The sequence below is a fragment of the Colius striatus genome, chromosome 8 (genome assembly GCF_028858725.1).
Source record: "Colius striatus isolate bColStr4 chromosome 8, bColStr4.1.hap1, whole genome shotgun sequence".
In the NCBI taxonomy this organism is placed as follows: domain Eukaryota; kingdom Metazoa; phylum Chordata; class Aves; order Coliiformes; family Coliidae; genus Colius; species Colius striatus.
Genome location: NC_084766.1, coordinates 20,667,606 through 20,682,365, shown reverse-complemented (window position 1 = coordinate 20,682,365; position 14,760 = coordinate 20,667,606). Strand labels below are relative to the sequence as shown.

The 14,760-nt window shown below is 41.8% G+C and overlaps 1 protein-coding gene across 2 annotated transcripts; it reads right to left on the bottom strand.

Moving 5' to 3' along the window:
- Positions 1–274: 274 nt before the first annotated feature.
- FAS (Fas cell surface death receptor) lies at positions 275–14,553 on the bottom strand. 2 transcript variants are annotated; one of them, XM_062001810.1, is made up of 9 exons: positions 14,447–14,553; positions 6,331–6,496; positions 5,650–5,784; positions 3,951–4,062; positions 3,470–3,534; positions 3,024–3,101; positions 2,807–2,880; positions 2,295–2,319; positions 275–1,509 (listed from the first exon to the last, which is right to left on the bottom strand). In XM_062001810.1, the coding sequence occupies exons 1-9, from the start codon at positions 14,471–14,473 to the stop codon at positions 1,094–1,096; spliced, it is 1,098 nt and encodes a 365-aa protein (XP_061857794.1). In that variant the 5' UTR covers positions 14,474–14,553; the 3' UTR covers positions 275–1,093. The 2 variants fall into 2 exon arrangements, with proteins under 2 accessions (XP_061857794.1, XP_061857796.1); XM_062001812.1 differs by lacking the exon at positions 3,024–3,101.
- Positions 14,554–14,760: the final 207 nt, after the last annotated feature.

Below are 14,760 nucleotides of genomic sequence, written 5' to 3'. Positions count from 1 at the left end.
CACTGAGGTCGTCTCTTCTGTTGAAAAGCTCTGTGAGAGCTTTTGCATAAATGGGCATGTAAGGAGGAAGGGCCTTGTTGCAAAGCAGTCAGCACCAACTGGTCCTTTGAATTTAGGAGCTGAGCCCTCTGCGCTCTGTCATGGAAAAATGGTAAGGTGTTTTTTTTTCAGGTGAGTGGTCTCTCTTTTAGTGATTTACTAACTTGAGTAAAAGAAAATCTAAAAATGACATTTGTAGGTTGCATGATAAGAATGAAAGATAGGAGTCAAGCACTATGTAGATTTTTTTTTAATGACAATGATGTTTTCTCCCTATCAATTCCTGCATCAGAGAAGCTAGTGTTGCACACTTGCTAATGATGACTTCATAGCTTCTGCAGGTTGCCTTTCAAAAGCCATGGTTCTGCGGTGCTGCTTCAGCTCCTGCTTCTTTGAAGGGTTTTAACATTAGAAAGGTTTGCAATCATTGCAGATAACATTACTCAGCCCTGCAAGCTTTTGCATAGAAAACTTGCTTGTATATACACACACATATAAATATACACACACATGTACAAAACTGTATACTCCCACACAGAGGTGCTTTTAGACAAAGGAGCAATCCCATTCACAACAGAGCCCAATTTCATTACCTAACACCACCTATATTAAAAATTAATCTGGTCTATATTATGTAATTATTGTTGTTCAAGTATTCTTCACAGAATGTACTTCTGTTCAAGGACCTTTCATAGACTCTTAACACAAGAGTTTTCACTTTGAAAAAAACCAACATCCCTCAATTTTAATCTGAGCAAATAATTACATTGATTAAGTAATGCAGGACCATGCGTTTAGACTAAATAAGAACTTCTTTCTTCTAGTGAATCCTGTAGCTGGACTCTTATATTGCACCATAAAACTTCTCTTCCAAGATCTTAACAACAACAAAAAAGCTAAAACTTTTTTAAAAAGTATTGCTATGAAAGTAATAGTTATTCCTTGTTCATATTATGGCTTTCTTGAATCAGAGCTGCCAACGAAAATGGCACTTAAAACTTTCGTTATTAGAAAAATGCTAAGTTGGTCAGAAAACAATTTTCAAATGACTCTGTTATGTCTTTTCCAAAGTACTAGAACAGGACGGACTTAGCTCAACACTCTCATTGTAAGAGCTTCTGCCTTCCTGATTGCAGGTTTTGCTGTGCTCAGTGTCATCGTTACAAGACTCTTCCATTTTCTGAGAGCTGGAAACAGCTGGCTTCAGTTTTTCCTCAATTTTATCAGCTTCAGTGCACATTTTAAACTCTCTCAGGCTGCTTATTAAGGTTCCATAGGCGCCTTTTATCCCGTGTCTTTGATACCAGACTTGAAACAACTTAATCTTCTGTTCAGATGTATCACTACAATAATCATGAAGAATTTGATCTATCACAGGTTCTTCTACATTGTGATTACGAACAAATGTCTTGACATCTTGGAGTTTCATCTCCCCCACAATACCAGGAATATGGCTGCTCAGGTCAATATCTAGAAGGAAAAAAGGAAGTTAATGCTCTTGGCACTTATCTCTCCCTGGTTTTGATCAACTGCACTCAGCATTGATACTTCTCCTATCCTAGATTGTGTCAGGTGTGTTTTATATGTGATTTTTTTACAGTATATAGCAGATCTGCTTTTATGTGTTCCTACCAAACGCTAGGTAATTCAAATATTTAGGACTGCATCCATATTGCTTTCCACCACTTGAAAGAGAATCTGTTTGCTCTCAAATCTATTCTGCCATTTTCTGTCATTAAAGTCTGGTCATTCTGTACCTGATGTAACTATTTTGCTCAAAATAGTGTTGGGAAAGGTCCTAAAAAGGATAGATCCTTTGTTGTAATACAGCCATGGTGCTTGTGTTCTTCTCCTATAGTGTCTTACCACTGTGGATTTGCCCTTGAGCACAAGGCAGGTTTGTGTTTCTGCGATCCTGCTGCTGGATGTGGGACTGCTCCCTTACCAGTTATCCAGGATTCTAGAAATGCAGCTTGCTGCCTCCTAGTGTCTGTACCACATGCAAAACAGACACTCACCGGTGGTCAACTAGCAACTGAAATTCCCCCTAGGGCAAAACGTCCATGATCCCACTAAATGCCTTAGTAAGCACAATATGAACTGGCATTTCTTTAATGAGTATACACTGTTCTGCTAGAAAAACAGCTCTAGGCAATGGCAAAGTCTACACAAAAATACCTTTTTTAGTGTAGGATTTACATGACTGGTTTTTTTTTTTTCTTCTACAGAATTTTGAAAAATTACTTGTCTCTTACCTGGGTATATGAGAGGTACATTCTCCTGAAAAGAGAAGTAGGAGAAAAATGAGTAGAAATCAGTTTTGTAAAACACCAAGATTGTATAAGAGGAAAAATACATTTCATGACACTTCTGTATTTTTTGTTTTCTCCATGATTCTCCTGTTTTATGACTGAGAGAATCAGATAAGACAGAGGGGCCTCTTTTGACTGGGGTAAGCTTGGGGAATTCTCTCACAAGTGCTACTGCTTAAAAGCATGCATGGGGGCAGGTACCCTGGGCTAAGTGGATGCCTGGTCATTTATCAGGTTTTGATTTTGTAAGTTAAGAAACATGTCAACAAATCCAGAAGACATAATACAGCGTTTCTCTTGTGTCTCCTAAAAGAGTCCTCATGGTGAAATTTACTCCATTAATGTCACAGGAACGAGGCATGCATGTGTCTTGGGGAGTCCCAGTGTAATTTAAATACAATGAAGTTCCTTACATGCAGCTGAGGGGTTTTCGTGATGTAAGCAACAATACTTACAAAAGGTGACTTTGGTTTGAAGACCACTTCACCTGGGTTCTCCTTGCTAGTAAAACATTTTTGTTTTCTCATAACTGAAACAAAAAATGCATTTTTTAAACTCCAGAATGGAGTACATCTGTCCTCTGGACTCTTAAGAATACAAAATTACATCTGAGTATGCAGCTGAATATCTTATCCAGAGTATGAAAGGAATATGGAATAGGGAATCACTTACGACAGTATGTTAGCACGGCTACCATTATCAAAATTGACAGCACTATCAAAGGAATGGCCCATCCTGGAAGTTCTGTTTCTGATGGAACATTGGAAACATTACATGAAAACTGTCAAGAAATGCAATACAGCAACATACTCTAAATTTTAAACATGATTGCATCAGATTATAAAAGCCTTTCTGTTGTTTCCTGGTGGTAGAATCTACCTTTTTGTGACAAAGTCTTACCTATGATGAGTCACCTCTAAAAAGGAGTAATGGCTCCTACATCTGCACAGTGATCAAGGGAAAAGAGCAACCATGCTCTACAGGTCAATACAGGACCCACTGGATATGATGCCCTTAGCTGTCAGGAATCACTGTATCCCATTGTGTAGAACAGTTCAGTTGCAATTGCCTCTCAAAATACAGCAGATGCTAGACAATGCTACATCTTAAATCGTTACCTCTCGTTCCACACACAGTGTCTGAAGTTGAAGTACACTGTTGTTTAATTATGCCACCTTCACATCTGCAGAAAATAAACATGAACAAAAATTACAATGGGATTTGATTTTCTCTTTATAAGTTCTGTCAAAAGAGGAAATCAAAATCTTCTAACATTTTTTATCAGCTAAATATTTCATATAATGGCATGTAGATCACAGAAAGCCAACAGGGAAAATCATTACAAATGATACTTTGTTATTTTTGAAAAGTATACATAGACTTGGTGGACATATACAAGTTTTTTCCGTGGGACTCTGCAAAGCTGGCATGGATGCAAGTGAAGCTGACTGAGCTCAGTCAGCTCAAGAGTAAAGGAAAACTAGTGTTTTCCTTCAGGTAACACATTGCCTTAGCCTCTGCTTTGAAACTGTTTACAAAAAAGTGTGATAATATATGATATTAACTATTCCATATTTAATAGTGAAGGCATCAACTTACGTGGTACATCGGTCACAATGCATACACGGTACAGAAGAATTGCAGAAATGGTTCTTTGCACAGGTGCATTCTGTGTTCTGTACTGGGGTACAGTTCCTCGCAACCTCCAACCCTAAAATAAAACCCTTAAAGTTTGTTAGTTTGAAAAAGTAGGCCTTAAAAGCAGGCCTGTACTGACAAGCTCTTGTCCTCACATTTATGGGCTTTTAGCTCTACCACTGCTAGCACTGGTGAGGTTTAATTCTAAGAACAACAAAGCTTTTATAAGGAGCCCCATTGCCAGAGTACTGGGAATAGAGATGGCAAAGGGACTTCTATTGGCCAAGAGCTCAGAAAACAGATCACGCAACAAAGTATTCACTAAACAGGATTTGTTTGGCAGTGCCAAATGTTGTCAGCTTCTTGTTTCCATTCAGATATGTAAAGCCAGAAGGAAACTCAAAAGATGACGTAGTGCATCTCCCTGCTTGATGTCAGAGATAGGTTATTTACTCTCCCTGAGAGACAAGTTTTCTCTCTTCTTGAGGACCTCCAATGGTAAGGAATTCCATACTAACACATTCCCTGCTTAAGTATCGCAACAAGTGAATTAGTTTTCTCCTGTCCTCAGTATGTATGATGAGGTTATCTCCATCTAAGAAAAAACATTTCTGCCTTCAAAATTACTCTAAGTAGCTACCTACTCTGAAGGCCATTTTTATAGGCATATAGGAATAGAAGTGAACTTTTGAGTTACCACATTCAGTGCCCCGCTGTAATAGGAAACCATACTATCTTTCAAAATTTGGTGAAGTTCTACTGTGAAACCAGTGCTGAAGTCATTCATAGAAATATCAGACGTGCATGATCTAAGAATGGTTCTCACGAAACTTCAGTGGTACTTTTCCTCCTGCCAAATATTTTCTACTGACTCTTCTTCAACTACATTATTATCCATGGGATAATGTGATTAGTCATCCCATTAGCACTTTCTCCCCCTTCTGCTTAACTAATAGTTTCCTTTGTGGCACTGCATAAAATACTGGATCGTTTTGCTGTACTCCATTACCCATCCAAAAATGCTTATTATAGCAGTGAAAAAGAGAAAGATTTTCTATGCACATGGAGATATGATGGGAAGAGGCAAGCACTGTAGACTGATGTTCCAGCAGGTGATCTGTGTACTTGGAGTGTTGGCTGTCCCTCATCAAACTCAATAAGAGGAATGCAGAACTATCATTCCCTAAATCCAAGTATACTAGAACTATAGGAAACTTAGTGCCACTAGTAGGAGACTAGTTCACTCGACCTTTAAAAAACCCAATAAATCTGTGATAGGTATTTATGCAACAGATAGTCAGCTTCTGGAACCTGGTGTTCCCCAGCAGGGCACACAAAAAGATACTAAAATGGCAAGGTAAAGACGGACCTTCTAACATCCTTTCCCATAGCTGTGGATGCTGGTAGACTTTGCAGGGAACAGCCCACAGAAAGGGGACAGGTTTGTTTGTGCTTTCTCTAAAAAGCATCTTTTGCCTCCGTAACTGAATGTAGAATACTGGGATAGGTGGATCCTATATCACACACAACATCTTGGATGCATAAAAGACATTACTCTATCAATTCCAGCATTTAAAAATAATATTATTAATTACATGAAAATCAGTCAAATCCTGTATCAAAAAAGTCATTGATAGAGCTGCTATTTCTATAGACATACCAAATTCGCTGTCACATAATTTGCATCTTAAGCACTTGCTGAAATCATTGGCATGATCTGTGTACTCCTTTCCATTTTCACACCGAACACAGTGTTTGCTAATATCTTTTGGGCAGCTGGTATTTTTAACAAAACCTGCAAAGGCAGAAAAATGAGAATTAAGATTTGCAATACCTTTGGACAGAGAGCACCACCTATGTCAGACTTTCTTTTTAATCCCTAATAAGTTTTGATTTACAAATGTGGATAGAATCTATATTCTTTATGCATACATACATGCTCTTTGGGAATGTAGTATACATAAGATCTGATTATCTCCCCCCTTCCTCCAAATTTGCTGAAGAATGTGCCAAATAAAAGTGGAAAACCCATGAATATATGGATTGTTGTAGGCAAAAGCCTGTGCTTGCACTTTTTTAAGCTTTTTCAAACATGTATGTAACTTGACTCTTTTGTAACAAGGATGCTGTAACTATTTTCTATTGAAAAGTTATTGGTGCACTGAGCTCAGCAAATATTTTATAAGTGTCTGATGTCCTATGATAGAGAGATACCACTAGAACGAAGCACTACATCCAGGAAATCACAGGTGACACATAGCTATCCCAGCAGAAAGCAATTGTTCATATTGTGGTTTCCACCCCTAATGACTTTTCAGCACATTTTTATAATGATACTCACCACGTTCACATTTCTTGCAACACTGAGAATCTAACATGTATTCATCCAGGTTACACTTAGTTTCCCTCTTAGCCATGATCCTGCTTGTAATTGATTTATTGTACTTTATACGTATTGGAGCTTCAGTATAATTTTTGCACCGTGTTTCAATAACGGAGACAATCACCTAGGAGAGAAGAACAGCAAGTTATAATTACAAAAAAAAAAAGCACAAAACAACTCCAAAACTGTCAAGGACTGTAGATGTGTTTTACTACTAGCACAGAATTACATCAGTACTGCTACTTTACTGCTAAATATATTGATATTCATATCCTTATTAAAGTTGTTCATTACTTCAGAAGAGTTAAAGGACAATGACACAGATTTGGTGCTATCAACCCTATAAATACAGGGACTGTATTTTGAATATTAATGGTTGAGAACAGGCCTATATATCTGAGTTGTAACAGATATCCTCATATGCCTAATTATAATGCAAAGCAAAGGAACTCCCATTATTTTCTTGACCAGCTTCCTCTGCCTCAGATCACTGTGTCTAAATCTGCCCTTTCTTAGCCAGTAATAATAATAATATTCATATAGAACGTCCTTAATTCAAATGATATCTTAATTTCTTGCCACCCTACTGTTGCTTGCAAAGTGAACAGTGTTTATGCATCTTTGAACAATGACCACTAAAAAATTTTAATTTCAGCCAAAAACACCTGATTTCTGAAATGATCTTGTTCTCACTTTGTTTTCCAATTCATTTACTTCTCTACCTAGTAGATGACACCTATATATTCCTGGAAGAAGTATCACTCTCCTTTTCAAATGATTTACACCCCAATGCATTTCTTTGAATGCACAGTCAAGTTAAATTGTATAATGCTTGAGGTTTATGTTTTAAAGTTTATATGACACTCGTTACAGATTGAAATTAAAAATGCTGTTCTTTGCATCTGGAGGAGAAGCTTCAGCTGCTCAAAAAGCAGTTTAGGACTTGTGAAATTCTGAGTATGGATGCTCAGCCCACCACTTCCTCCATTCAGTGCTCTGACTATCTTCCTTTCCTGCCAAAGTTTTGAGGGTGCTTTTCCCAAAGTCTCAGGATAATGATGTTAAATGGTTTAAGTTAATGTAAGATCTTAACAGAAGTTGTCAAATGGATGTGCCCAGTTAGCATGATTGTCTTCCTTTTGCCTAGGAGAACCGACTTACTAAAAACTGGGACAGAAAGCCTGATTAAGAAATAATTACTAAAATACAGTCAGGGCTGTATCATAGAATCATAGAATGATAGGGATTGGAAGGGACCTTTAGAGATCATCTAGTCCAACCTCCTTGCAGAAGCAGGTCCACCTAGATCAGGTCACATAAGAACACGTCCAGGCAGGTCTTGAAGACCTCCAAGGAAGGAGACTCCACAACCTCCCAGCCTGTGCCAGGGCTCCCTCATCCTTACAGTGAAATAGTTTTTTCTTATGTTTAAATGGAACTTTTTGTGTTCCAGCTTCATCCCATTACCCCTTGTCCTGTTGCTAGATACAAAAGAAAAAAGGGATGCCCCAACCTCCTGACATCCACCATTTATATACTTGTAAATATTAATGAGATCCTCCCTCAGTCTCCTCTAGACTAAATAGTCCCAGATCTCACAGCCTTTCCTCATAAGGAAGATGCTCCACTCCTCTGATCATCTTGATGGCCCTCCACTGAACTCTCTCCAGAAGTTCTCTGTCCCTCTTGAGCCGGGGAGCCCAGAACTGGACACAGGACTGCAGATGAGGCCTCACCAGGGCAGAGGGGGAAAAGAACCTCCCTTGACCTGCTGGCCACACTCTTCTTGATGCATCCCAGGATGCCATTGGCCTTCTTGGCCACGAGGGCACATTGCTGGCTCATGGTTAGTTTATTATCAACCAGGACTCTCAGGTCTCTCTCCACAGAGCTGCTCTCCAGCAGGTCAATCCCCAGCCTGTACTGGTGCATGGGGTTGTTCCTTCCCAGAGGCAGGAGTCTGCACTTGTCCTTGTTGAACCTCATGAAGTTTCTCTCTGCCCAACTCTGTATGTCCAGTCTCGGCTGATTTTCCCTAAAGCAGCATTGAAGCCCTGCACCTCCATTGCTTCTCTGTTGCACTTCTGCCATGTATTGGATGGGGCTGAGGGAGGGGATGGTCACGAGACAGTACTGGGGGTACAGGCATTGCCCTGGCTCTCAGAGCTGGAGGATCGTGATTCCCTTACTGGCTTGCCTGCCATGAAGCCTCAGCAGGCAGAGTAATTCAGAAACATGGCAGTGGCCAAGGTGGGGAGGCTCTGAGGCGGTATGGTGGGTCTTTAGGCAGGAAAGCTGATGGCACCAGAAGACTTCCAGCCCTGAAGGCAGGCAGCATGACTGGGGGACGTGGTGGGCCCAGGCACGGCTTGTGGCCTAAGGAAGTTGGTGGGGAAAGGACTCCTGCATCTTCCATTGCTGAGGGAGGAACTGTGATTCAATGTGGTGAGGAAGGGACCATGGCACTGGCCCTGCCACCTGCCCAGCCAAGGCTGTTATGAATGTGCCTCAGCTCAGCAGCACTTGTCTCATTATGAGTGCCTGGCTACCTCCTCCTTGACTGCCCTCACAGTTGTACCTGATGAAGCTCTGCACCCACAGGGTCACCCTGTCCTACTTTTGGCATTCAATTCAGAGAAGCCAAAGCATTTATTTTTGTGGAACAGGTGGAGGCAGGGAAGGCTCAGAGCAACAGTAAAGAGAAGAAGGAGAGTGAAGATTACTGTAGCCCTTGTGTACTCACAAACTACCTGGGCACGCCAGAGAAACTGAATGGCACTGGTGAAGTATAGAGCACACACACTTAGAAAACATCCAGAGGTAAAATGAAAGAAGGAAACATCTTTCTAAATGACTAATAGAAGTAAAACTTAGCTGACTTTTTGTGTGTGTGTGTTTACTGAATGTCTGTAATTACAGAATGTGCACAAACATTGCCTGGATGAGGGGATGGAGTGAACCCTCAGCAAGTTTGCTGATGACACCAGAGTGGGAGGACTGGCTAATTCCCCAGAAGGCTGTGCTGACATTCAGAGGGATCTCAACCAGCTTGAAAATTGGGCAGGGAGGAAGCTCATGAGGTTCAACAAGGACAAGTCCTGCCTCTGGGAAGACACAACCCCATGTAGCAGTATAGGCTGGAGGTGACCTGCTAGAGAGCAGCTCTGATGAGAGGGACCTGTGAATCCTGGTTGACAATAAACTAACCATGACCCAGCTATGTGCCCTCGTGGCCAAGAAGGCCAAGTATCCTGAGGTGTATTAAAAAGAGTGTGGTCAAGGGAGGTTCTCCTCTCCTTCTGCTCTGCCCTGGTAGAAATATCTGGAGTGTTGTGTTCAGTTTTGGGCTCCCCAGTTCCAGAGTGATAGAGAACTGCTGGAGAGAGTCCAGTGGAGGGCTAGCAAGGTGATGAAGGGACTATAATATCTCTCTTATGAGGAAAGGCTGTGAGACCTGGGACTGTTTAGCTTGGAGAGGAGAAGACTGAGGGAGGACCTTATCAACACTTATAAATATCTAAAGGGTGGATGTTGAGAAGATGGGCCCAGTCTTTTTTCTACAGTGTCCAGTGACAGGACAAGGGATAACGGGCACAAGCTGGAACACAAGCAGTTCTACTGGAAGATGAGGAGAAATTACTTTACTGTAAGAATGAGGGAGCCCTGGCACAGGCTGCCCTGAGAGGTGGTGGAGTCTCCTTCTCTGGAGGTTTAAAAATCCTGCCTGATCATGTTCCTATGCAACCTGATCAAAGTGAACCTGCTTTAGCAGCAGGGTTGAACTGGATGATCTCTAGAAGTCCCTTCCAACCTCTACCATACTGTGATTCTGTGTGACTCATGACAGCCAACCTCTCTGTCTCTTGCATGTGCTTTTATAAAAATGAGCTACGTTGATATGGTGAGAGACAAATATACAGAAATATAACGCTTTTGATAGAAGAGGCTCTCTGCTGTCGCTCACGGAGATGAACTTCCTGGTACATTTACAAGAAGTGGGGATCATTTCTTAGAATTTAAGCAGCACCAACCACCTACATTGGTTCTACTCACAAGAGCATCTTACACTACCCTCCCCTAGTGGCATATATTCCCAGAGGAATAATGAGAAAACTGGAGATTTTTCAAAACACCTTATTTTTTTTCATACTTCTTTTTCTCCTCCTGGATTTGCAACCTCTTAAAAGCAATCTATTTGCCATATAAGTTGTTTTGTGTGTCTTTCAGGGGGAAAAAAAAAAAAGTCAACAGTTATTTAGCTTCTTACACACATTCTTCCCCCTGAGCAGCAGGTGCTAAAAGTGGAAAGGAAGCACTTCAGGGGCTTTTACATACGTGGGGGTGATAGGTGCTTTTTTATGATGTGTACATTCAAACACTGGTGTATGTTTTCAGCCTAAAATGACTCACAGAGGTTCTCATCTAAACATAAAAACTCATTGTCATATCTAAACTGCAGACTTATATTGAACTAAATAGTCAATAGAAATAAAATCAATCAATTAGGGATATCTAACCCTACTAAAAGCCATAAAAATTATCAAGGGAGACCAATTTATTGGTTTCTCTCCTTTTGCCTTTGAGAGCTTTCTACATTCTCTCTCTCCTTCACTCCTACAGAGCCCTCTAAAATGGTTTCACCAACAGGCATCTGCTAAGGAGGCTTATAAAACCTGGTTTCATCTGTGTTCCCAGGGTGGGGTGACAGGAACTTTAGTTTCATTGAAAACTCATGTCATTTTGGGATTCTCAGACCTCTGATTCTACTTGTATCAGAACATCCTTCATAATGGGCCACCTTCCTTCAACTGAAAAGCTTCACCAGATACACTTTATGGGGATGTAATTTCAGCTTTGGAAGTGTGTCAATGTCTTATTTGCATAGAGGATTTTTTAAAGCTTTAAAACATATAACCCTGAGGAAAAAAAAGTCTGCTTTCTGGTGTTATCTTTATAACACACTTTACTTTTAGCAAACCACTTCTCCCAATTCTAATCCATATGCATGAGAAGGGTGAGCCTTCAGAACTTGGTGGCCTTTTTTTTTTTACACTCCACATTTATTACATGGGGCAAAACGAATGAGCTCATCAGGGGCTTTCTAAGTGTTAAGAAAAAAAAGGGGGGAGGGATTTTTTTCTTGCCTTTTTTTTTTTCTTCAGAAGTGGGAGCCAAGAAAAATCTTGTCACTTATTTTCTGAGTTTCGATTTGCTTTTGGTACTTTTGACAAATGGTTGCTAGAGTTAGTCCTATTTTAATGGAGTTTTCTATGTAATTAACTTCCCTTCTGTTAACCCTGACAGGAGAGCTTTTTTCAAAGAGTAACTTCATACTTCTTGTTGAGAGGATTCTCTACTTCAGTTCTTTTACTATGTTAAGTAATTTCTGCTTCCAGTATCTCCAGTATAATTTTTTCCTCATGTCTCTTTATTTTCCCCCCACAAAGGCAGAAGTTGATAATTAGTATCAAAATAACCACAAAAAATAGTATTTTATGTTCTAAAATCTTATATAAGGACAAAAAGAATCCAGTTTCCTTTTCTGAAGCCCAGCAATGGGAGGTGGCATTCCCCACAACTAGTTGCATCCTGAGCTTCCTATATATTGAGTGAGATGCATCTGTTCAGTGCTTGTGACAGCAAGAAGACTCAGTTACCATCCAGTGTCTTAAAAGAGTCGCTGTCCAAATTCAGTCCATTAGTATTTCACATCTCAGCTGCAAATCATGGCAATATACTGAGGGTATGGAGGTTGTATGTTTGGTCATTTTGTTTGTTTCTTTTAATTTTGATTTTTAGGAGCACTGTACTAGTGAACATATAACAAATACTACACAATTTGGGAGAGCTGGAGCAATATTAAGAGCTCCCACCTCATTTTGATGATGTTGTGGCTAAGAGCTAGAGAGCACAGAAATTTAGAAACTCTTCTCCCTTTTCCCTTTCATAACACAATACAGTTTTCTTGTTGTCACTTTCTCTTTGTTCAGTGATAATGGTGATGAACTGTGGAAACGTAAGCAGACAAATGTTTCCAGAATTAGGGCCTTTATACTTAAGTCTTGGGTTAACCTGAGGCTTCATGGCCATGCATATGTGTACTGTTTAATATACGCGTTAGTTGTCTGGGAATTGAGAAAGAAGGGTCAGTGCAGTAATGCAGAGGTCCTATTTTCAAAGATATGTTTTCTACATTTACAGAAAACTGCCAGCTCTGTAGTTAAATCAGACAATTACAAAATATAACACTTCACTCCCTTTAGATGGCCGATTCCTTTAGAGTGTGTTTAAGTGGTATGTGGTTTTGCAGCTTGTTTTACAGAGTAAACTTAGACTATGTGGACCATTGATATTTTGTATGGCTGTCCCTGCAACTGCTTCTACTGTAGTGCAAAGTGGAGTTCCTTGCAAAAATTAAGGTCTCATTCAACATACTACTTTAATGTTCTGGTCTAATCAACTTAGTATGCCAAACATTGCCCAGGTTTACTGAGTTATATGTAGTGGAACAACATGCTAATAAAACCCCCTAATTTTTAAAAAATAGAAAGTATGTGGGTGTGCTAGAGTCTTTCTGAAAGTTACTGAAATTTGGAAACAACTAGAAAATAGGAATAGAAATTATATCCATTCTCTGGGAGCAGTGTGATAAGAGAAAGTATTTTTAAATTTTAATTTATATTCTGAATAGTTCCAAGATACTGAGTTAGGCTGACATTTCTGCTCTGGTGAAGGAACAGAGAATACATACTTCGGTCACCAGATGAAAATCCTTCTTTGTATTTAACTATGCTCTGATGCTTTGTGCAGGGACATGGATAGAACCCTCTGAATCACCTCAAACACTTTACTACCTGTTATATTCTAAATCAGATCAGAACTTTAGTGTTTTTAACCTTAACATCTAATTTTAACCTGTCAAACCCCAAAGCAAACTGCATTCATTGGCAATGTAATCACATTTTGAAGAGATTTTTGAAGGTGAGCTCCAGTGAGCTCCCTCTCAAATAGGTGAGAACTAGGATTGGGGAAGTCATATTATTGCACCCACAGATCCAGACGAGTGATGGCTCTGCTGTTCAGCAGAGCTCATTGCCAGCTGCTTGATCTCCCTGATTCCTGCTGCTTGATTGCTGCTGCCTGATCCCACTGCCCTAGTTCTGGCTCTGGGTGCGAGGCTGCCCAGGGGCAGCTCTGCCCAGCACAGGTAGAGCCAGTGCACCTGCACGTGCCTAGGCCTCCTGCCCAGGAGCTGGCTGCCACTACAGCCCTTTGGCTTAATGCCCCTGTACTACCAGGGATGCCTATGCTGCAGACACTGAAACCCCTTCTTACCTTCCTTGATGACATCAGCCCTTCAAAATGAGTGTTTGTGAAGGTAAGTTCAGTGATAGCAGATATGTGAGCTAACCTCTGCAGCTTCCGCCTCACGTTGGGCACGTTTAAGGCAAGAAATATCCTGCCTCACCACTTCCAGTAAGCGCTGCATGCACTTCATGCCACCGGGCTTGGACTACTTCCCTGGCTTTTCCTGGGTCACTGTCAGTAGTGGTTCGAAACTGCTTCGCCACTGGTATTTTCTTTTTTATTGCTTTACCAGATCACTTTGTTACGGATCCCTGAGGGGCAGTGCACGTCCCCTTTCGCTGACGCGGTCTTTGTCCGGGCAGATACCCGGCCCCAGGTCTAACTGCGCTGGCTCTGCGGATGCTGAACCTGCGCCAGTTGCCTGAGTTCCGCGCAGCTCCAGCACACGGCTCCGTGTCCCTGACGGCCACTTGCACCCACTCCCTTTCCCTCTCCCTCCGCTCTTCCACAACGCCCTCTTCCCTTCACCTGGCACCCTGAAAAGTGACTATAAAATCACAGAGTGCCTTAACTTGAAGGGTTTCTTTAAAGAGAAGGAAAAAAAAAATAGCGCCTCATGAGTTAGCTGAAGTCTCGGGAAAAAAAAAACTTCGTTGCTGGCAGCGGCGGCGACCAGAAACCAGTCAGCGCTTCTGGCCCGGGCCGCGCACAGCCCCGCCGCGACCGCTGGCCCGCCCGGCTCCCGCCCACCCGCCCGGACACTTACGAGGAGGAGAAAGAGACCTCGGGCCATGCCGCCGATTCCCAGAGTCGTGTAACAGCCTCCCGTCGAGCGCAAGCGATGCGGCCGCCTCCAGCGCCCAGCCCCCGCCGGCTCCTCCCATGTTGGTAAACACGGCCCGGCCCGCCCACGGGGCGCGGGGCGCCGCAATCTGCCCCGGAGCCGCCGGCTGCCAGCCCCGGGCACAGCCTGCAGGCCCGGCCGACTCCTCAGGCGTGAGACGTGCGGCTCGGCAGCCCCAGGCATTCTGAGCCGAGCTCCCCGCCGTGAAAGGCAGGCAGGGGCTCGGCAGCTCCTTT